The following is a 25536-nucleotide window of genomic DNA, read 5'->3' on the forward strand; positions in this document are numbered from 1 at the left end:
GGTAAGCAGGCTGCTTAAGTAGAATTCCCAGTAGTTACCACTTCTGACCATGTTGGATAATGATATGATAGTTTGGCAATATTAGGATCCCCCACATTTCTTGCAGGAGATTGTTTTTCTAGTAGTCAAGCAACGATACTTGATCACTAAGTAGTTCATTGTGCATATATCTTCCACTTTGATATATAAATTGTGAAGGTAACACTTTTTGGACCCATGGTTTGTTGCTAAGAATACCTATTTCTATACCAGTCATGAATGTTCAAAGTTTCCTCTAAGTTCCACCATTTGATGACCTATTTCAAGTTTGCATTTTTAATCTAGTCATGACCAAGGTTTTTTTACCCTTGTTGCATTGCAGATGGAGGATGATACAGCCAAGGCAAGTAACGAACCACAGCCTTGTTATCCCGGTGGTTTCCTCGTGAGATTTCCATTGCAGCAATCTGTGCTAAGCCCACTTTGAGATGTCCGCCAAAAGTATCCTCATGCAATGGCTGGGAACATGTTTTCATGTGACTCTGTAGTAGACAGACAGGATGTTTAGATAATAAAGTTATTTTAAAGGACAAGGAAGTTGCACAATTCAACAGAGATACACTATTTACATAAAGTTTCCCCAACCTTGGATCTTCCAGTAATGTTGGGAGCTGCAATTCTCAGAATTGCATCAGAATACAGTTTACTGTATATTAAAGGTGAATACTGGATAGCTTTAAATCTAGAGCTATTATGATGATATATCTTTGGAAATCCATTTACAAATTACTATCACGTAATTAAACTGGCAGCTAATTCCGATTGCTTTTTTGTCCTTATTATATATTTCAATAAGAATGATTCCATCATTTTTTCCATTACTAAACTGCTCAAAAGTTACTTAATCCATTAGAAAAATAACCCTGAAAATCCCCATTTCACTTGTTCCCTCAGTGGATCTGCTCACATTCACTTCATTTCCCATTCATTTATTCCTATTATGAACCGCTCGTGTTCAGGATGCGTGAAGCTGAAAGGACAGTTAAAATTCCTGTCATTGTATGATGACCATAACTGAGATCATCTGGGAGTTTGTTCTTCCCATTTTTAACATTTCAAAATCATTTAAAGATAGTAGTCCAGTAGTGTTACAAGTAATATATCAGTCTAGAAGTAATATTCATTTTATACCATTTAGCTTTCACCGCATACTCATTGGTATCTATAACAACATATTTATATTGGTTTTATGTGAGATAAAATATTTGATATAATTATTTATTACACTATAATCTGCAATTTTCAGCAGCTTACACAATATATGATATAACAAAATATAAACATCCACAGTATGACAAAAATAGAAATAATGATCATGAACCGTAAAATGAGCAAGAGAGAGAGAGAGAGATCCTGTGGCTCAAGAGGTAAATACACTGCCTAATGTGCAATCAGCCCAGGTTCGAATTTCAGAAGGGTATGGCTGACTGATGAAAACTAATGAGTTAGAAATGCATTTCAGTCTCCCTTAATTCTTTGTTAGTAATTTACACAAATATATATATATATATATATATATATATATATATATATATATATATATATATATATATATATGTACGTATGTATAGATTGATTGACATTTACATAGCCACCTACTCACCCACAGAAACACTAGGCAGTTTACAAACAATAAAAACACAAAATAGAAAAAACAATAAAAAATGATAAAAAAACAATTTCCCCCACCCCCATAAAGTTGGCTTATTTGATCAAGGTTAAAATAGATATGTTAGGTTTAGTAACCTGTAATGGAACCATTTGTCTGAAATGATATAGGATTTCCTGCCTGAGCAGGGGGTTGGACTAGATGACCTCCAGGGTCCCTTCCATTTGTTCATTTGTTGTATTTTGAGAGAAAGTGATAAGTTTATTTATTTGTTTAGATTTATATACCGCCCTAAAGTTGTTGACATTTGCTGTAATGAAGCAGGTAGTCATTTCTTTGTATATTTTTGTTTTATTTACTATATTGTTATTTTTTTATTTTTTTATATTTTTTCTATTTTATTTTTCTTTTTTACACTTTTTTTCTTTTATTTCTTAGTTTGTATTAGTTTTTTATCATTGAGGTTCTAATTTTTAATAAAATTACCATTAAAAAAATCTTATACCTATAGAGATAATTCTCTAGTCCTAAAAAAAACCACTGTTTTGATAGTAAACAAATTTCCTTGGCAGGTGACATGTCACAATTAAAATGCTCCTATCCCCATCAGATGAGACTGCTATAAAGGTTATATAATTCAGAGTGGAATAGTGGAATTCACAAAATGAAACATCACAAGAAGAAACTTCAGCAACCATAACACTAGCACAGTTTCCGTTTTATGATAAGCTAATTTTTATTTTAGATATTCACAAACACGATACCTAAAAATCTTCCCAATTAAATAGATAATATAGAATGTCATAATAATGGAGTAAAAGTAAGTTGATTTTTCTGAACTCACCTTTAATTTAGTTAAAGTATGCATGTCAGCAATAAAATCCAAAACTTCACCAATGTATTGCCGCATGCATTCCATCGCTGCTGTTCCACACTATAATATGAAAACAAATGCTCAACTTTATTCTAAAGCACAATAACATTAAAACACCAGACCAACACCCAATACCAATGGAACTCTGCTCACCTTAAACCAGATGGTCAACCTCTTCCCCTTCCATTCAAAAGATTATATTAACGCTTCTAGAAAATGATCATATCACAATGGAAAGACACAGACCCTGACAGCCCCATCTACCAGAATCTGAGATACACTGCAATTACCTAGTTAGACCACTAAGAAACACTTTCCCAGTTTGATACTCCCCATAATCAAATACTTGACTGAAGAAGCTATGTGCTTTGTACTGACTTAAGGAAGAGCTGGCTCTATAACGGCTCAAAATCTAAAGTGCCCAGGATCTTGATGGTGGGAAATACGGTAGATATTATTAAACTGAAACTGGTATTAAAGCAACATAGGCTTTGGTGTGCTAAAGGCTTTGAAAGGTAACTTCAGTTCTGATGCAACAGGCAGTCATATGATTCAAACTAGATTCCTAAATATGTTGTTAAATATATTTATATAGGTGGTTACATTTTCTTTGAATCATATTATCCTATATGAATTTAAATTTGAATTGAATGCCTTATTCCTCTATGAACAAGTCTCTCCGTCTGTCTGTCTCTCAGTCTGTATCTCGTATGTCAGCAGAGATTAATCTCATTCCTTCCTAGGATGCAATCCCAGTGTTTCTGAAGGGGAATTGTCACACCTGGTTTAAGATGTAAAATGACAACACCTATTCCTAAATTCAGTCTTACACGTTCATACGCCAACCAGTACATCCTGTTCAAAATTGCCTATATAGAATTATAGGAGAAAGAATGACAGAGCCCGTGAGTGTGTGTGTGGAGTCAAGAGAGGAATCAGCCCAGAGACTCTACATTGCCAGAAGTGAACTAAGTTCAACTCTTCTTGAATTCCATTAACCCTTAGCTAGTGTCAAAATAGTGCTAACTAGTTGACTAGATTCCTATACATAAGCATAAGCAGTAAATGATTTTCAATTTTAATTGAAACTTAATGTGTGTCCCTGGTCTTTTGCACCTGAGAAGAATGGGGCTACACAAAGAACCAATAAACCTATGACTATAAGCTCCCCAGAATTACCTTGAGGAAAGATCAACAGCCTATAAATTTTATAAATAAATAAGTAAGTAAGTAAGTAAGTTAGGGGTTATAAACAATGTATAATATCTGATTAATCTTAAGTGGAATATTGCTCACTTAAGAATAATTCAGAGATCAGAGAATAGTTCCACTGACTGTAGTAGGAATAAAATCAGGCTACCATTAGCCTGGGGTTATGTAAATGACAAGGTGATAAAGTGCATGAGTGCACTACTTAGTGACAGCAGTTCCAGCCATCCCAATTGCCATTATTAAATGAGGGCCATATGGGATATTAAGCAAGAACCTCACATGACTGCATTTCCAACTTCCTACCTGATTCCCCATTGATTTTATTTGTGGAAAATAAGCAGGGAACATAAGAAATCACTGTCACATTACTGGGAGATGATGGCTGGAATGCCAAGAATCAGTCATAAGTACCACTTATTCAGTGGCATTGTAATTCTCAATGGTCACTGACTGAGTTGCTGTAACCTGAGGACCACCTGTACTATATTTTTAATAAGAAAGTTGGAAGTAGAGGAGAAAATACATCAGAAGGGACCTAATAAATTTTGCAATAATTCAAGATAATCAGTGTTTGGTGGGCATGTATTACACATATTGAACAAACAGCAGTTTTAATTTACAAACTGGCTTAGAGATTACTTATTGAAAGTTGGACACAGAAAATAAGGAAGCAACAATAGGAGTTCCACTGTTGTATTTTAATGATTGACCCAAGTGCTTCTCACTTCTCTGTATAAAATATAAAATCTACATGAAGGTGAATGACACCACTTTTTGTCTTCTCCATTCTTCTGCCTATCACTTTACTTGACAGAACAACAAACAGTAAAAAAAATAAGGTCACTGTGAGTCCTGTCAAACTACTCTCCATCTTCCAATGAGTTTGGATGAAGAATTCCATACACTGCTTCTGTCAGGCTGAGCAATTTGATGATAAAAGAAATTGGGTACTGCCCCTTTGAATACAAATTATTTTATGTCTGTATTGCATTCTGTTTCTCTACATTGTGCCAAATAGGTTGATTAAAAGTAGAATAAACACATGCCATTACATTGCTACCTTTCTACCAGATGCTTCACTTCATCCCAACTCAAAAATCACATCACTTGGAAAATAATATTAGCTATTTGAATCATGGAAGTTTGAAAGTTTGGAATTTCCTTTTGCAAACTGATTCTCCCTTTTCTCGTGTTGGGATTGCTAGTGTCAGAATTCCCCAGTCAGCACTCCCCAGCCAGCACTTCCATGGCTGCATGTTGGCTGGGGATTTTAGAAATGGTGGTTCCACCAGAACTGAAGGGTATCAGCTGGGGAAGTCTTTAGAAATCCATACTCTTCTGCAACACATACTGTACCTAAAAGGAGAGCCATCACATGAACACAAATAGATTTCTACTTCATCAGGTTAAAAAAATCACCAGTGCTTATTGAAATAACTGGGGATTGTTTAAGTCATAATCGAACACTTTTGGCAAAAGCTAGACAATAAATAATCAGACCAAAATTGTAATGCTAATCGCAAGCTACATTTTTGTCAGATTTATTCCCTTGGATATAATCCAGTGTGCAAACTGGTAATCTTCAGTAACTACCACAGAGGAAAAATGTAACATCTATATCTGGCTCTGTATAAAAATTGGAGTGCAAAAAAGTGGGGTTTTAAAATACTTACTCCAGGGAGAGAAGCAATCATTTGCTTGTGTAAGATCATTGATTCAGCTAGCTTTGTCCCAGCATCTGCACAAACAAACTAATGAGAAATAAAATGCAGTTATCAGTAAGGTCTCATCTTGCTGATATTTATGATTAAATCTGCAGATGGCTAAACTCTGAATGGGAATGATGTCAGTTATTCAGATTCAAAATATATAAAAATTACCATGTATTATTTTTCCCAGTTCTGCATCCACAAATTTAACATTTTTCATTCATCCCCATTACACAGGCATCTAGTCCTGGTATCATTGTGTGAATTATACTTGTAAACAATGTGGGTTCTCATTTCAGAGCAAAACACTTGAAATTTCTTATCCATTATCATGTGTTTTTCTTATTGAGGTCTTCTGATGTTTTCTATAGTCATTCTCAATCTATATACTCTCAATGTCATGACCTTTACCTGGATGAAACAGTGAATCACAGGGCAACAATTTTGAACCAAGATAACTTGAACAAGCTTACAAAATGTGTCCAAAATCTGGGATCTATGACGCCCAAAGGTATGAAATTTGGGGGAGTTGTGACTGCTTCAGTACTATGGTTTGCTGCTGCATTGCTGCTGCAGCCACATGATCTTCAGTTTCAACAGTCTCTGCCAGTTTCCCAGCCAATCTTGGAATCCCACATTCCCTCACCCACACAGCAACAGTCATTTTTCTGCCTGCTGGGAAGGGATAAGAAAGGAAAGGAAGGGAAGTAATGACAAAAGGACAGAGAGAGAGAGAGAGAGGGAGGGAGGGAGGGAGGGAGGGAGGGAAGGAAGGAAGGAAGGAAGGAAGGAAGGAAGGAAGGAAGGAAGGAAGGAAGGAAGGAAGGAAGGAAGGAAGGAAGGAAGGTGTTAGAAGTTACTCCCACTGCTTTTTTGCCCATTCATGGTCATTCTGCTTCTCTTTAAGTAAGAAAATATCTCTGCAATGATCACCCAACAAGGTATAGGTTGAGAATGAGAGGAAAACATATTGTAGAAGATGCTTTCCATTTTCTCTCATATTCTAAACCTATAAAATGCAGTAGATAAGGCACTTCTTCAAAGATGGATTCTTCGTGCTAATGCAGTACCTAAACATTTCACAAAAGCTGACTGTCAGCTAAACAGATGGGGAGGAGGATATTGAATTCTATCCAAACCTGATAGATTTTGTGCCTGAAGCAAAGGGGCAACGTGGTGCCCCCACATTCCACCGAGGTACACCCAGCCTAGCAGCCATATAAACAATGGTTTGCTTAAAAGGTTCGGGGCATCAGAAAAGAATGATGCCAAAGAGATGGAGGTATTGTCTTTTCCACAATGCTCAGGATTTGCTGTCTATGCTGACTGCTTTACCTAATGGTCCTTGGATCCACCTATCTGTTTGTTGTCTTTCTCCCCTAACAGAGCAAGAGAAGTGCAAGCTGAATAACACTGAACACCTGGAAAAAAGAATAATTGTGTGAGATTTATTAATTTTCTGAAAGAAACTTCAATAGATTCTTAAGGCATAATTGCCCTAAAATAAGTATAGTAATAAATGTTGCTGGAATATGCTATTAATTAAAGCTATGATATTTCAGAATGATGCTGGCAATGATGGTAAACACTTGCCAGTGCATCCAATTATTTTGTGAATGGACAAAGATGAAAGAATTGTAACTTTTCCCAATATTACCAAAGCACATCTTTGGTCCTTTTTTGCCTTGTCACAAGTCAGTAATTAAATTAAACTAAATCTTTTTCAAGATCATTTAAATGTGAACAGATGACATCTACTATGCTTCTGTACAAAAGCAATTTCCTTTGATATTAACATTTTTCCTAATACTATCATTCTCTTTTCAGGAAGCAGGTAGATTTCTGCCTGACATCATAAGGAAAAGACTAAGCAGACAAACGCTTCATATTTATTTCCAATATGCCTCATCACTGCCCGTATCAACTGCTTCCAAGGCACCGAGACATCACAGGCAACATATTTAATGCTAGAGATATAAAGAAAATCCACACAACAATTGAACAAAAAAGAGACAAATCTGTGCTGTGCTTCTTCCTGGAAATCTGTTGCCTGCGATAAAAGTTGACAAAGGCTTCAGAGATAGGTGGATGGCCTGGGAGGCCATTCAGTGCACATTTGAGAACAGAGAGAAAAATTCTAGCAGTGACATTGAATCCAGAGATTCAATTCTGAAATAGGTAGGACATTAGGGGGTGTATATCAAAATTTCAAGTTGCATTAAGTCTAACTTGGTATTCTCTCTCTTACTACTTTGCCATTGCTAAATGTCCGGAAGCCATCATGTTGGGGAAGCCTGCCCTAGAGAGTAAATTACAGATCTGGCACAAAAACAGTGACACATGGGAAAGTACTGAGGAAAGACATTACATATGATAAAAGGTCTGGAGAATATGACAGCTAAGGAAAAATAGAATGAGATGTGTATAATTAGCACCGAGAAGAGATAATTAGGAAATTATGATAGCCATTTTTAAATTGTTGAAGTGTATGCTGTCACATAAATAATACATCACTTTTGTTTTCTGTTGCAAGCAGAGAGTAGAACTCAAATAAATAAGTTTAAATTACAAAAATTACAAAAGAAAGAAAGAAATATTAGGTAGGAGGAGTTTGGATGGTATCTAGTCAGCTATTGCTGTAGGAATGGATTGCTTTTACCATAACCAGTTTGGTCTAGATGACTTTCTGTAATATTCTTCAATTTAACATTAATCTTTCTTTTGACCAACCATAGATAATGTTTATGTAGGCACTGAATCTCAATTAGCAAAATGAGAAAAGATATAGCTTTGAAATACTGGACAGATATTATGATCAGCATTTTTGGTTTATATCTTCATATAGAAGTTTGAACAGCTTTCTTGGAAAATCCAACTTCCTTATCCTAAACTTAGTCATATTTACTTATAGGGTCTCTTCCTCCCTTCTTTAATTTGGGAAGCTCGATTATAAACAAGAATAAGAAATGCCTCCACATTTACCGAGACACAACATGCAACCTTTAGTATAATGTTGTGAATCAATAACAAGAAAATTGGCAAGACTGGCAACCTTGCTGATTTACTTATTTGATTTATAGCCCATCTTTCCTCAAGAGCTCATCTGACAAGAAAGAAGACAGATGGTACTCTTTGAACTTAAAGTGTGTCTTTTAACAAATGTACAAATTAAGAACAAACAACCTAAGAGACTCTTTGCTAATCCAACATTTTATGCCTCACAATAAATATATTCAGAAAGCTCATAAAGAGCAGTAGAGAGGGTAGGGTAGTTGTTCCTTAGCAGTTAGTAGTCATGGCTGCCTGTGATTAAGAAAATAGTAAACAACCAACAATACTACTATCAATAGCTTAATATTTAATGAATTTGAGTCTCCTTGATTAAAAAAAACTTGCTGGGGGGGGAATTAAGTCCATTGCATAATTAATAGAGATGGATGTTCTTCCATTCTTTTTGCAATCATAGGAGTGCCATTTCCATCTCTTTTTATCAGCATTGACTATCTAGCATATCTATTTCTTGCCTGTATTGCGGGGGGACATTCATACTGCTTAGAGTTAATATTGGAAGACAGTAGATTTGAACTGATTGTAAATCTTGACTTGGGAACATCGATCATAACCCAAAATTCTGCACAATTGCACTGCTGTGTGTTCGTACAAAACCGTATAAGTTTTCTTCAACAAATGTGTCAATCTAAAAAACTCAAATAGTTCCATCCCAAAAATATATTGATACTACTGATTTCCATCTTCTTTCCTTGGGAGCCAAGAATTCATGGAATAAAAGAACTTAATAGATGTCACTTATTCAAGGGAAATTGTTTTACATTTTAAAATACAACCACCTGTCAGTGATCTACTCCAGACTGAATTGTCCAGCACTTAACTATGCCAGAATTACAACCATCTGAAACAGAAGGGACCAAGATGGTCCATGGCCTGATGCACAGCCACAATCAGCCTTTAGAACAATTAGAACACAGCCAGAGTAGAACAATTACAACAGAAGAACACACCACACAAAGCAAGTTTTTGTTTTCAACAGAATATCTTCAGCAATTAGCTGAATCTTTCTAGCTTTTCCTAAAAAGCAAAAAAACCAACAACCTTATATTAATTTTTATATAAATATGTTGGTATTTTTGTTAATATTAACTAATCAGTATCAATATAGTTTTTCTTTGGTTTTTCATCGATGTGAGTTCGTGGTATAATGATGAGTTCTGGTTCTCTATTCCATGCCTCTTGTACTCCTCAACGTGCAAAACTGGTCAGTCCGAGAAGAAACCTTTTTGAAGAATGCTGGAATATTCTGTTACCTCTTTGGACCATGCTAAACCTCCTTCTAGTGTAGTTCCAACATAGGAAAACACACTTGCCAATATCATCTGTTTTAAATGCATCCCTGCTTCTGAGAAAGAGTAACTTAAGATAAGAATATGTATAAGGGGGAAAAAAAGAGGCTGTCAATCATGAGGAACGATGGGTGACCCTAGGAGCAAATCTGCAAAGCTCGGCATTTTGCCATGGGCCACCTGGATCCCTTCTGTTTCAGCTGATTGTCATTTTGACATGGTTAAGTGCCAGTGATTGCCAGAGCAGACACTCTGCGTTAGAGGTCAGCCACTGCCAAACTGCTGTATATAAAAATCTAAAACAATTTGACTTGAATAAGTGACATCTGCTGTGTACTTCCACTCCTTTCCTTGTAATGTGACTCCTATAACCTCAGAGAAGAACTGTTGAGATGATCAGGGCCTTATTTACCAAACATGGAGAGCTCTCATTTAATCTTTTGGAATAGAGCTTTTTTGTTGTTGTTCAGATTACCCACCTGTTGAAGAAAACTTGTACCATTTGATATGTAGCCGCAGAATCTGTGTTCACATTTCCAGATTTCCAGTTAGGTCAATTCTACACTACACTACCCATATCCCACAGTCCTGAAAGAATACTATTATGTCTAGGAGCAGTTCTGACCCCATTTGTAAAATATATGAGGAACCTGTGCTTTTTTTTTTCTTCCTAAAGAAGAAAATAGTTAAAAATCCTAGAACCATTTACATTACTGTAGACTCACTGACAGTAACTTCTAAACAATACAAGTTGGGCAAAAAGGTATAAAGTTTAACTGTGAAATATTTCAGTATTTATTAGACACATGTCTAGATTTATGTCTTTAAGAATAATGCACTTCAGAATTGATTTAGAAATCAACTAATTTTTACTTCTGCTACTACAGTCAGCTTGGGGGGGGGGGGAGAAGAAAGGGAGTTATGGTCCGGTACCTGCCAAATTGAGTAGTGTCTCAATCACATAATCCTTAGTTGATCCAGGAAAAAAATATTCTTAAATTTTATTCAATGCTGTTTCATAGTAATGAGAGATTCTGGGTACACGGTGATCACATTCAGTTTCTTCTAGTGCACTGGAAATGTTCACTCTTCAACGTTACTTTATTTTTACATACATAAACTAACTGCGTGGGGAAAGATAAGATTTAAAAGCTGTCTTCATTTCTTGTCTGCTTTGCAAAAGTTATTTTCAACCATAGATGCTAATACTTGCACTTCATTAATACTTTCCTCTTCTGTTACACAAATCAGAATAGCTGATGTTAGGGGTATCATGCATGTTTTATAAAGGTTATAAAGGTTTATAATGGTTATAAAGGACTCAAAATGGAAAGTTTTATTATATTGTCCTTGGAGATCATCCCATTTGTAAATTGCTTGGTATTTGTTCTAGCTGAGAGTTTAAAACACAGGAGATCACCAAGAACAAATAAACAGGATAAGGAACTACAGTGGACATAAAGCCATAAATATAACAATCTTGAACTGACACAAAGATAAAATACTTCACAGCATGAAGTATTTTGCAGAACAGGTGAATTTGGATGCCTCAAGTGCCACAATTTAGTAGGATGGATGACAGCATGTAACAGTACTTCAATAGTACAGCAATTTTTTTTCAGAGATAAAGGACAAAAATGTTCACTGGAAAACTATTACAATATTTGTTTGTACCTGGACCAAGAGCAGCAAATTGGTGTCAGGTAAAGGCGATTTTAACTTCAAAGCTTGCAGTAACTCTAAGATGACACTGCGGGATAAGTAGAACTTATCCCTTTCCTAAAACAAAGGAAATGAGTGTTAATCATATTTTTAGTATCATAAAAGTGTGTGTGTTGACAGTTATTTCTACTCATATTTTCCTGCATACACATGGTGTACCCAAAATCAAGGCTCATGCACAATTTATTATGTAAATTACATTAAATGTTTGAACTAATAGTTATTTTCTTCTAAACTGTTCTTAATGGCAGATCTTCCTTACTGATGAATGATCGTTAACACCAGCTGCCTGCAATTAGTGCAGGTTCGCATCCCACCAGGCTCAAGGTTGACTCAGCCTTCCATCCTTCCGAGGTAGGTAAAATGAGGACCCAGATTGTTGGGGGCAATAAGCTGACTTTGTAATAATGCCGCTTGGGGGTGTGTGTGAAAGCCCTAACAAGCAGGCATATACATAGAATGAAGGCTACTGCTAAGCTTGTAAGCCGCCCTGAGTCTTCGGAGAAGGGCAGGATATAAATGTAATAAAAATAAATAAAAATAAATAAGCATGCCTTAGTAAGATGTTTACACATTTTAATGTAATGGTCTCCTTTAGATCATCTACTACTGGACTGTGGCACCTGACTTTTGCTATACTCTGTCATATATTTGTTGTCTGCATAGAAGTCTGTATATGCATATTTATGTGCATGTTTGTATATACCCCTATGTAGATGTTTAGACCAGTGGTGAGACTCAAATATGTGAACAACCAGTTCTCTGTGTGGATGCCACTTCCAGAAGTCCATTCTGGGCCTGGGCAACAAAAAATTAGCTACCAGTTCTGCCGAAGTGGTGCAAACTGACTGAATCCCACCACTGGTTTGGATTCTGAACATCAATCTATTTCCCCTCTCCCTATTGCTTCTGTGACAACTGCTATTCTGTTCTAAATGTCCCACAAGTGTCCAGATCAAATGTGGGTAAAAAGGACAGATAGAAAAAGCCACTTCTTTTCCCATTCACTTCCCTGAATGAAAACATCATTGTAGAGGAGTTTCAATCCTTAGAATTTAGGATCTCAGCTATAGAACTCAAATTATAATTGAAAAAAAGAGGGATCCTGAGAGTCCTACGTAGATTGTAATACATCCAACAGTATTTTGGCTTGCAAGATAGTTTCCTATAAATTTTTTAGTTGCATTTGCAGCACACTGGCCAAAGTGTGCCAAAACTAATAGGTATGTCTATACAGCAGGGAATGCTTTGTGTTGCATAGATATACTCTCTCTATTTTACCAACTAGTATTAAATAGCACTTAGCAATAGCATTTGGACTTATACACCGCTTCATAGTGCTTCACAGCACTCTGAGTGGTTTACAATATCAGCATATTGTCCCAACAATCTGGGTCCTCACCTTACTGACCTCAGAAGGATGGAAAGCTGAGTCAGTCTTGAGCCGGTCAGGATTAAACTGCTGGCAGTCGACAGAGTTAGCCTGCAATACTGCATTCTAACCACTGTGCCACCACAGCTGAATCAAATACTCAGTTGATTCAAACCATAATGGTGAAGGTCAATATATATGGACACTTCTGATGGCAACTGTAGCATATAGAAGAGGATATCATAGAATATAAGAGGAAAAAATGACAAAGAACACAAATTAATGAGCAGAATGAAAAAAAGAAATAATAGTTATGTTGTTGGTCTGTGAAATTAAGGGAAACAGGAAAGATGTGATAGATCCTTGGATGAATGAATGAATGAATGAATGAATGAATGAATGAATGAATGAATGAATGAATGATGCAGCCAATGAATGCATTCTGGAAAGTGAAGGTAGAGATTTAATTATTAACGGAAACTAAAAAGTATATTAGAAAATATAAATTAGTGACATATAGATTACTGTAGGCTTCTATGAAACTAGGAATCCATGGGGGTATTGACAGTTACATGTTTCATTCAAATGAACATAAACTACAGAAGAGCCAGGAATGAATTTGGAGGAAAAGTGTGCAACATTTTGAATGAATGTGATCCATGGGAAAAATATTTTGTTATATGACATAAATGGATAGTTAAGAATGAGACAAGAGAGTACAGAAAAATGGTCTGTACTACTGATAGTCTACTGAGGCACAAAATAAATGGGAATGGTGACTGGGCAGCATCAGCTTAGCAAAAATGCTTTTTTACAAGCATATATCTTTTCATACAGAGATATGGAAAATGAATGGATCAAAAAGCACATTGGATCTGGTTGTTTTTTTTAATAAAAAATGACAGAATTAGTGATGGGTAATGGAAAAACTCTGAATGAGGGACCACAACATTTGGTAGCATCAAGAGTGCATCATGGAGACTTCCAGTTAGGTGTCATGGTGTGACGGGAGCAGGAAGATGGGGCTCCATCTTCCATGTTCGATTTCGCCCTGCTTGGGGACCCTAAAAAGGGTCAAAAGTCACCCTGTAGAGGTGATGAAGAAGGAGGGGACCCTCGTTGATTGTGGAGGGCCGGCAGCCCCTCTGTTTGATCTGAGGAAGCCCTCCAAACAGGTGGGGGAAAGACTGACTACACTTCTGTGTCCAGTCAGAAGCTGCTGACAACTCAAGAAAATAAGCACTAATGAGCAACTTTTGAGCAACGTGGAAGGAACTGGGTTAGACCTTATTCTCTCTTTATGATTTTAAGACTGTTTCCTGGAAAAAACCACCCAAAGCAAAGAATCTGATGAGAGAGGGAGGGGGAATTTCCGCCCCATTCCCTCAGGAAAAGAAAAGCGGCGAATTAATTGCTTGGGGGAAAACAGAAAATCACAAGATTAATTTGGAACCAATACAAATATATAGATTTGAAATTTGGGGGGCAAAAGTATTTTTGACACTTTTTTAGAAAAGAGACTTGAAAAGTTTGTAATATAAGTTTGGATTTAAAAATCTGGAAGACGGCGTTAATGACATCTAGTGGAGAACTACTGCACTACAATTTATTATTAAAGGAACTTGGCTTGAAGCCCAGACTCAGATAAGACTCTTTTTTGTTCCTCGAAACTTTCACTTTTGCAGACTGCAGCTGGGAAAAGGGAAAAAAAACTCTTGGGCTGCTTATCTGTGTTGGGGACCCTATTGGACTATAAAGACTACATACAAAGTGTTCCATACTTATCCTTAAATGGTAAAAAAATCATCTTTAACACCTGTCTCTGAAGCTCCCAGCTTGATATACCAACAAGAAAATGTTAATGAATCTCAGAAAGAAATTCTATGCTGAAATCAATCCAACAGACAATTGTTTTATTTCATGATGAGACTAAAAAAATGCAAATGAGATAAAAGAACAATTTTCTAATGTAAACTTACAAATCCAGACAATGACTACAAAAAAGGAACTAGTAACCCAGAAAACAGAAGGAAAATTAGAAGAAACGGATCCAAAGATGGAGGACCTAAAGGAAGGAATTAACAGACAGATACAGACAAATGAAAAATTATAAAATGCAGTGGTAACACCGGAAATGGAAAAGATATCTTACTTGTCAAGATCACATTTGAGAATAAGGAAGAAGAGATGATTGTATGGATGATAAAGCTGTTAGGAGAAATGCTGAATATTGACAAACAAGAAATGAAAAGAAAAATTGAAGGAGAAGGATGGAGGCTGTTTAATGAAAATATAAATGGGTTGAGCATTCTTCCAAAAATACTTCAATCAAATTCTCTTCCTCATTCCAAACAATATATACAAAAACAGAGGAAGAATTACTTGATGATTCAAATGTATTGACTTTGGCAAAGGAAGAAAGCTAGAGTAAGACTGAAGAAAATAGAGGTTTTGACCTAATATATGGGATATTATACTATTAAACAGTTGTTTGAATATGGTTTAGAAAATAGATAATTGTTAGAAATAAAAGTATTATTACAATTAGAAGGATAGGATTTGTAGCTAGAATATTATATTTTGTTATGAGATGGGAAATATAAAATTCTAAAAGGGCTTGAATAAAGGAAGTGTTTGGTTACCCAAATATAATTTATTCTGAGAAAATTATAAGTGATAGAGATACTTTGAATATTGAGGGGAAATTAAAAATTTTAAAAAGTGGGAAAAATAAGATATTGATTGCACAAATGGATTTTAAGTGCAAATGCAATTGAGATATGTTTTGGCTAGAAAAGATGTTATAAACCGACACTATTGATATTATGTAGAATACCAGAAAAATGTGATAAAGATGTCTATATGTAATTGTATATGTATTAACAGTAACAAGAATTGTATTTGCACAGTGTGGAAAAATGCATACCACCAGAAGAAAAGAGGATCAAGGAAGCACTGGATGGTGTAATATTGGAACTATACTGATAAAGTTAATATGTACCACCGAATTACCAATGGACCCAGACAACATGTTGTTTACTAAGTACTTATGATTGTAAAATTAGAAAATTAATAAAATATTAAAAAAGGAGTGGATCATGGAAAAAATGGACATGGAATTAAAAAGAAAAAAGATACAAGAAACTAGATTGGAAGCAAAATAATTGTAGGAAGAGAGAGTATAAGGGCTGCATGGCAAATCCTATCAGGGAAATCTATAATAGTCTAGTTTCTTCAGAGTGTACCTGGGTGATACACATGCACATGTGCTTGTGTGTATCTATTTCTATCATCTCTGACTCTATCTCTATCTCTACTCGTATGTGATTTTGTGTTTGCATTTGTGTGTGTACATGTGTTTGTGTCCATATTCCAAAGCTTCAATCTTCTCTGAGTCAAAGGATTTACATTCCATAAGTGAAGAGCATGTCATACAGAGAATTACAGTCATGTCATCTCTTATTCTGCTCATTGAGCAGCTTCTCCTAGTACATAGAAAAATAAAGGTGGGCTTACACACACAAACACGCACACATACTCTGGTGGTGCCTGCAGTTAACAAGTATGAGTGTTTACTAGATTTTCGTTACTCTTCTAGTTGCAAATACTGGAAATAGCAAGCAACCTGAAATCAAAGCAGATGTCTATGATGAAAGTGGCCATTCCTATTGACACAGTCACCAAACATCATATTCTGCAAAAGGAATTACATAAATATAGTTGGACCTACACAACTATTGTAATCTGAAAGGTAAAAAACTGCAGTCATCCGAAAAATCCAAATAAGGCAATGTATACAGTTCTCTGTTACTACTAGGCAAATATTTGTTTCGTTAATATACTTCTGCCCTCTGTCACATCTTGCACCCTCCATGTGAGGTTGGTCACAACCCTCCAATCAGTTCTTAAGGGCCTAAAGACCTGGCTCTGCCAATTGGCCTGGAGCCCCAGTGGGGGAAAAGCACCCTGGAGGTGGTTGATTGAGTAACAGCAGATCCCACCTCCCCACATTCTGCCCCTGCCCTCTCCAGGTGTCCTTAGATTTTAAACTTCGGTTTTAATTTACTTATGTTTTAATACAGATATATTTTTATGAATGTGTGCCACCCAGAGTTACCTTATGATAAGATGGGCGGCCAATACATTTTATAAATAAATAAATTTTATTTTTGAACTTTCAACTAAGTTTGTGGGCTCAACATTATGATTGATGTTTTAAATATACACATTGTAATGTAGACTGTATTTTTTTATTATACTTTTAGTTGTTAGCTAATCTGAGAGCTCTTTAAATAGAAAAGTGAAATATAAAAAAAAGAATGTCATTTTTAATTGGTTTTAAAATACCACATATCGATATTGAAACATTATTAATTTTTAGAAAAATCAAATGTTGATACATAAATAAGCCTTCCAAACTGGACACAATTTTCTGGTTCTTTGCCACTTTTAGGGGAGGTTAACATGACAATCATTTTTGCCTATAGTTAACATTGTGATTATCCGTATTAAATAAAGTAGAGAAAGTAAAATTAGGATATCAAAATCCAAAGCTAAACAGAAGGTCAAAATCTTTCAAGAATAAAATAGCAGTGAAACCTTCTGCAAGCTTTCAATCCAACATCTGCACTCAGTAAGACAGAAGTGAATGTGAATGTCCTAAGGGTTATTATAAAAGCTTCAAAACAGAGCTTTAAAACATTGTTTGGCAACTGCAGCCTGAAGGCACAAGCAACTCTTAGCCTACTTTGATGCCCTTGTGTGTAAGGGTAGCATTCCAGACAGTGTTGTGAAAAAGGCCATCATATCTTAAATTAACACATTTATTATGCAAGGATGATGCCCTTTTTATTTTGCTTATAACATAAGCACCAAAAAGAGGAAATTTTTATATTTGGAAGTGTTAGAATGTATCTCTACTTAAATAAATTACACATAGCTCATGATGCCCGGAAAAAAATTGGCTGCTTCTTGCTATCTGGAAAATTGCTAGTAAAAAATATGCAGCTAAATGGGCAAAATGTTTAACTGGCCTAAAATAGTTCAGATGTTTCTCTCTATTAACAAAAATGAGAAAGAAATCCTGGCTTGATTATTACCCAGTCTTTTTTGGCCTTTGACAACTGAACAAACAAATAAGAGCGTGTATCCTCTTAAACAGAAGTCTTTTTTTTTCCTAGATCATTTTTCCTAGATCATAACTGAGCAAGAACAATGTTGGGTATGTTAAATTGAACTTGGCCTGTTCAACTGCTATTTTAGCCACTACACCATGCTACTTTTCAGTTGATTGGATGCATTATGAACTCTCATGATGTGTTAGCAGCAAACAAAATATTTCATTATCATCTCTTTCCCATTAAAATTGATGCGAGGTGCAAATTAAGAATAGGACAGAATCTACAAAACCTCTAGAATGGAAATATTTCCGATAGAAATGTTTTTTTTACAAAGAAGCATATATATCACACTTTTGCAGGATTGACATCAGATTACAGTAATTTTATCCCAAATTCATAGTACTTTGTCATATGATATGCAGTTCTTGCTGCTATTATCCCATCCGGATAGTTATTTAACAGGATGCAAGCCCATTCAGTCGATTACTCTCTCTTAGTGAATTATCTTAAATCTGAAAGAATGAAATCAACTTAAATTTGCCAAATTTTTAAAATAATGTTGTCAAACTTTCATGTATAACCCTGCTCCTAGCTAAAGGATTATACCATTTTTCATTTAAAAAATAAAACAGACTTGCCTAAATTTCTGTTCTGCTGGAAAGCATAACAAGGCATTGTTTCATCTCTCTGAAAAGAATTTTAAAACAACCACAATTGAATTACCTTTGTGAAAGCTCGGTGACATAAGCCACACAGTTCAATCAAATAAGCCAGGGTAAAGATGGCATTCTGAATGACAAAGCTCAGCAATTTTGAAAATGGCTCCAGCAGGCTCTGTAATAATAACAGCAATAATCATAATTATGTCAGAATACTTCCGTGCCTCTGCAAAATGCACAAAGCACATGTTATGAAATTTTCCACCCTAACAAAGCTTTTACTTTTCACTTGGAAGGTGCAAAGCTATAGCTGTCCAAGCTGATTCATCTCATGGCTGATACTCAGGAATTTCCCAGCCAGTCCCTTGAATGAACCTCTGGAGGATGTTTCAGGGGAGAATGGAACTTTCCCTCTGGGATAGTCACTAGATAAATGATGAGAGTTGGCCCAGACTGCTAGCTTCTTTCATTGGAAGAGCAAGCAACAGCACCAAGGGATCAATTTATGCCACTCTTTTGGTGACTGAAGGCATTAGAAACTTCTAGATCCTTCACAGCATTTCAACTGCAATGCTTCACAGCAAAGGAAATTCAACAGCAATCATACATCATCAGGTTGTAGACATCCATCAGAAACTGCCTGTAGTCCAGATGGACTGAAGTAATGTCTACATTTCATAAATAAATAAATCAGTGCTAAAATTCTCTAGAAAGAGCCCCTCAAGATTGGTTTGGCTAAATTTGCTAATTACTGATTCTTGTTCTGCTAATACATCTGATGTGAAGCATCATTGGGCATGGCTATGTTAATTGTTATGTTTTTACCTTGGCTGGTGTTTTATGGGCTGCCGCTTTATGTGCATTTTGAGGGAGGGAGACATGTCGTTCTGTTTTTTTATAATTTTTAACATTGTTAGCTGCCCGGAGTCATCAATGTGAGATGGACAGCAATATAAATTGAACAAACAAACAAACAAATACTGTAGATACAATGAAATACAAATGCACAATCATAGAATAAATGAAATCTTGGTGGTTTCTGATATCATTCATAATGCTATTCTTTTGGACAGTCCAAGGGATTGAAAGTGCGGAATAGTGTTATGGTTGTTCTTCTCCTTCTGCTAGGTCAGTTCCAGTTTCAGTTGGTGTTGTGTGGAGAGGGAAAGGGAAGAGCTAGTCCAAACCACATTTTTGAAAAATTCCTCAGGGTTTTAATATTCCCTGTTCCTGTTTAACATCTACCATGAAGAAACTGGGTGACTTTATTTTTGGCAGGGGATGAAGTCTCATCAGTACGCTAATGATACTTATTTATACATCCCTCCCTGGGCTTATAAGTGGTGTTGTTTAGATGTTTTCTCAGTGTCTGGAGACTGTAGGGGCCTTGATGGGCAACAATAGGCTTCAGGCCAAGTTCAGCAAAACTGGGTGGCTGTGGATTTTAGGCCCTCTTGGATCCAATGATTTGATCTTTAGTTCTGGATGGGATAGCATTACTTCATATGAACCGGTATACAGTTTGGGAGTTCTCCTGGAGTTCTATCTCAGTTTGAGGAACAAAGCATGAAAAACTGGCAGGGTTACTTCATTCAGTCATTCTCTCTCAGTCTAATTCACCTCACAGAGTTGTTTTTATGGGGAAAATAGGAGGAAGAAGGAGTATTAGGTATGCTCAACACCTTGGGTTGCATATGGAGGGGGTGAGGGGGGGGAAAGGCAGGATAAAAATCTAAAAAAAGTGACAGCAATAGTAGCATAGCTACTATTAATTTGATCCACAAGGTAGATGCTTATTTATGGGCATCGTTGTGGTTGTTGACCAACATACTATTTATTATGACTGGTTGTGCAGTCAGCCAGCTGTATAGACTAGATTTGGCATTTTTATCTACTTAGTGAATCCTTCCCAAGGACTTGGGATAGGTAGATTTTTTAAAAAATTATTATTAGGACACATTAAATTTTAATATTAAGGTAGCTGCCTAGAGTCATTGCTGAAAGATGGGTGGCCATATAAATGGAAATCACAAACAGGACACCTGAACGGATTCTGTTTTATGCTTCAGTTATTTCCTTTATCCAGGAGAACTCTAAAATGTAAAAAGCTGGTGTAGAAAGTAAATACAGATACTCAACATATCTTTTTAAATAAAAACAAATCTTGCTGTATTAGTATTAGAGCAGCCATTTAGTTTCCCACTGTTTCCCTTTTAACTTACCCTGGCAGCGCTACTGGTGGGAATCTTCAGCAAACAGATCATTATCCTTACACTGGAATCCAGTGAACACTTCAGGCAAAGAAGGATACAGAAGAATTACAAGCTATTCTTCACATTCAGTATTTGGGAATGTCAGATTTACATTCAGTATTTGGGAATGTCAGATTTATCAAAGAAAGGCAGAGCTACACAATCAATAAACACAGAATGGGGAATTCAACGTAATTCCTGGTTTCCAAAAGAACCTACATGCTAATTTTCAAAAGAGAGACAGAGAGAGAGGAAACTAAGTTCCTAGCTCTCATGTATGCAAGGAATGCTTGAAAAGACTGTGAGAAACACTACTGAAGCATCAGAGACCAATGGTGCAAAGCTGTAGAGTGGGAACAGGCTGGGCAAATTCCCCTTGGTCACCTTCTCTGAAAGCAATGTAAGTCTTTCACAGGTGCCAACACCTTGCTTCTTGTTGGATAGCAGGTGAACTATGATACTGGCCAGGCACAGGTACAGATCAAACACCAACAAGGTAAAGATATGCATCCTGGGGACAGGTATAGCCCATAAAGCTGGCAGCACTAGCCAGTGCACATCCTTAGGCAAGAACGCATGTTCAACATTGTGCCTGGCTTGCTCCACAATCACTGATGCTGAAAGGATGGACAGAATCCTTGGTGCCAAATAATAATAATAATAATAATAATAATAATAATAATAATAATAATAATAATAATAATAATAATAATAATAATAATAATAATAATAATAATAATAATTATTATTATTATTGTTGTTATTGTTGTTGTTATTATTATTATTATTATTATTATTATTATTATTATTATTATTATTATTATTATTATTATTATTATTATTATTTAATTTCTATACCGCCCTTCTCCCGAAGGACTCAGGGCAGTGTACAGGGCAATAAATACAATAGAAATACAATGTACAAAAGTTAATAAAGAATTAAACATTGTAGCCCAATTACAGTAAAAATAATAAAATTAATATTAAAACACCCCAAACCCATCAGACCAGGCCGGCTTGTTCAAATAAGTAAGTTTTTAGGTCACGGCAGAAGGAGCGAAGGTCAGGAGCCATCTGGAGCTCAACCAGTAAACGGTTCCAAAGGTCTGGCGTGCCCACAGAGAACGCCCTCCCCCTGGGGGCCACCAGTCGACACTCTCTGACCGACGGCACCCTGAGGAGGCCCTCTCTGTGGGAGCGCACTGGACGAAGGGAAGTTGATGCCGGCAGCAGGTACTCCCGTAAGTAATCCAGACCCATGCCATTTAGGGCTTTATAGGCCATCACCAGCACTTTGAATCTCACCCGGAGGGCAACCGGAAGCCAATGCAGCTCGCGGAGTAGAGGTGTTACATGGGAGTATCGGGAAACCCCCACCACCACTCGCACGGCCGCATTCTGCACCAGATGAAGCCTCCAAGTAGTCCTCAAGGGCAGCCCCATGTAGAGAGCATTGCAGTAGTCTAAACGAGAGGTCACGAGCGCATGAGTGACTGTACGCAAGGCATCCCGGTCCAGATAGGGCCGCAACTGGCGCACCAGGCAAACCTGGGCAAAGGCCCCCCTAGTCACAGCTCCTATACGATCTTCCAAGGAGAGTTGTGAATCTAGGAGGACACCCAAGTTGCAAGCCCTATCTACGGGGGGTAATAACTCACCCCCCATAGAAAGAGATGGAGTAATCTGAATTTCCCGAGATGCCGGCACGTACAACCACTCAGTCTTGTCGGGGTTGAGCCGAAGCCTGTTCCTCCCCATCCAGACCCGAACCGCCTCCAGGCAACGGGACATCACATCGAGGGCATCACTGGGGTGGTTTGGGGTAGAGATGAAAAGCTGGGTATCATCAGCATATTGATGATACCCAACCCCAAAACCACGAATGATCTCGCCCAGTGGCTTCATATAGATGTTGAACAGGAGAGGCGAGAGGACCGACCCCTGAGGAACTCTACAAACGAGAGGCCTCGAGGCCGACCACTGCCCTCCTGCCAACACCGACTGGGAACATCCCAGGAGGTAGGAGGAGAACCACTGCAGGACCGTGCCTCCCACTCCCAACCACCTGAGACGCCGCAGTAAGATACTATGGTCGATGGTATCAAAAGCCGCTGAGAGGTCTAGTAGGACTAGGACAGAGGAGCAACCCCTGTCCCAAGCCCACCAGAGATCATTCACCAGCGCGACCAATGCCGTCTCCGTGCTGTACCCGGGCCTGAAGCCCGATTGGTACGGGTCCATATAATCAGCTTCCTCCAGGAACAAAGGGAGCTGATGCGCCACCACGCTCTCAACAACCTTCGCAAGAAAGCGAAGGTTGGAGACTGGACGATAGTTGTTTAAAACAGCTGGGTCCAGGGCAGGCTTCTTGAGGAGGGGTCTCACCACCGCCTCCTTCAAGGCGGCGGGAAAGCTACCCTCTCTCAAAGAAGCAGTTATCACTGCCTGGAGCCAGCCTCGTGTCCCCTCCCGAGCCGCATAAACCAGCCAGGAGGGGCACGGGTCCAATAAACACGTGGTGGAGCTCAGCTTCCCCATAATCCTGTCCACATCTTCCAGAGTCACAGGATCGAACTCCTCCCAGATGACATCGCCAAGTCCACCCATGTCCTCACCGTCAGACTCTGCCCAGTCGGAGTCCAAACCGGTCCGGATCCGAGCGATTTTGTCCGACAGATGTTGGCTAAACTCCTCGGCACGACCCTGCAAGGGCTCCTCCCTCACCTCCTGATTAAGGAGGGAGTGGGTCACCCTAAACAGGGCGGCCGGGCGGTTATCTGCAGACGCGATGAGGGCGGCAAAGTAATTAGACCTTGCTGTTCTCATCGCCGCGAGATAAGACCTCGTAGAGGACCTTAGTTGCAATCGGTCGGATTTAGACCGGTTGGACCTCCAACAGCTCTCTAGGCTGTTGGAGCTGCCTTATTAATGGCATCTATCAGAGCAAATGAGCAGATCCACCTTTGCAGCTATCAGTTCCTATCTTTGCCACACACAAAAAAATTCCAAGAAAAATTTCCGGTGGCCCAATTATGAATGGCACCACTGTCCCATCTCATTTCTACCACCATTTAATCTCCCCACACACAAACATGAAAACATTTGACCACAATACATACACATAAATCATAGTACATGTAGCCCAGGGTAAAATAGAGGTACATAGATAGTTCATTTATATGCCTAGTGTTGTTTACGGTGACTGGATGCAGTGTTTACTTCTCAAGTATTTCAGACACAGGTCTCTCCCAGAATATACCAGAATGAAATTGGATTATATAAACTCTACCTTAAGGGGCAAAACACATGGTAGTTTGGTAAAGAAAGTTTGAAACTGGTTGCTGATCGTTGTCCAAAGATTGCTTGGGGAATCCATTGGCAGAGCTTCCATAAATGTAGCAATGTTTTCCAAGCAGCGTAACATTCCACCTCCTGCTGGCAAATTCTTTTTGGTGTTTAAACCCTAAGAAAATAAGTAAGCCATTCAGGCAAAAGATGTAAAATAAAAACAAGAAGGTATTTTCATTTTGTTTAAAATGTGTATATATCTAAGCACTTCATATTTCTTCTCACAAATTTGCTACAATAGGCAGCCTTTCTGCTTCACAGGTAATGGTCTATGTTAAATCTCTTAAGAAGAAAAATATCAGAAGTTTTTTTTTTTAATATCCCTGTCTAGAGAAAGAGATCTTTCATATCCATCATCCTGGGTTTTCTTGATCACTCAATGCCCTTTGATAACATTGATTACTGTATCTTTCTGGACTGGGTTTGTGGTTTAAGAGTGGGGGGCACAATGTTGCAGCGTTTATCTCTTTCCTCCAAGGCCAGTTCCAGTCGATGTTGGTGAGAGGGAGGGATCTGGCCTGGAGCCTTGCTTTGCAGGTTTAGTTGGGCCACTACACTGTTAAATATCATCAATATACTGAAGAGATACATCTCTACTATGGATCAACCAAGCAATGTCATTGATATTTTATCTCAACGCTGGAGGCTATGGGGTTTTGATGAGAGGAAACAGGCTTCAACTCAACCCAAGCAAAACAGAAGCTATGAGTTACAGGGTCTTGGGATCGGGAGACTTTTCATATTTAGTTCTGGCTGGTGTTGCATTTGAATGGGATCCGTTCCAGGAACCTGAAGCCCTGTTGATTTCAAGGGGCTTTATTTTTAATTTTTTTTTATTTTAATTCCATTTATTCAAGGAATCTGTATATGACTGCAGTATGATATACAACAGTGGTGGAATTCAGGCAGTTTGCACCAGTTCGGCAGAACCAGTAGCTAATTTTTTATTGCCCAGGCCCAGAATGGACTTCCGGAAGTGGCATCCACATAGAGAACCGGTTGTTCACATATTTGTATCCCACCACTGATACATACATTACAATGAACTACTTCCCCTGGCATTTGGCAACCATCTCCTAAGCAAAAGGAATAATGTGATAGGATGTTCCTTTAGAGTTTGTTCTATATCAGATGGAAATGAATGACTACTTTCAAGAGTGAAAAAAGGACAAATTTTTTTCAGTTCAGTTCTCATATCTCAAAGTAATTGCAATTTTTCTGGGGTTGTGTGTTTTCTTTCCTCATTCTTCTTCCTCCCTGCC

The 25536-nt window shown here is 37.6% G+C and overlaps 1 protein-coding gene across 1 annotated transcript in view; it reads right to left on the reverse strand.

The window, feature by feature from the left end:
• Positions 1 to 341: 341 nt before the first annotated feature.
• The window catches only part of UNC79 (unc-79 homolog, NALCN channel complex subunit), a gene marked incomplete at both ends in the record, with an annotated part of 145796 nt that continues 120601 nt past the window's right edge, over positions 342 to 25536 (reverse strand). Inside the window, 7 exons of the mRNA XM_081344670.1 lie at positions 342 to 521; positions 2493 to 2582; positions 5408 to 5485; positions 11476 to 11580; positions 18739 to 18849; positions 20897 to 20965; positions 24216 to 24389. Coding sequence (XP_081200796.1) covers positions 342 to 521; positions 2493 to 2582; positions 5408 to 5485; positions 11476 to 11580; positions 18739 to 18849; positions 20897 to 20965; positions 24216 to 24389 — 807 coding nt within the window. The remainder of the gene's footprint in view (positions 522 to 2492; positions 2583 to 5407; positions 5486 to 11475; positions 11581 to 18738; positions 18850 to 20896; positions 20966 to 24215; positions 24390 to 25536) is intronic.

The sequence above is a fragment of the Vipera berus genome (assembly GCF_964194415.1).
Source record: "Vipera berus genome assembly, chromosome: 1".
NCBI classification, from domain to species: domain Eukaryota; kingdom Metazoa; phylum Chordata; class Lepidosauria; order Squamata; family Viperidae; genus Vipera; species Vipera berus.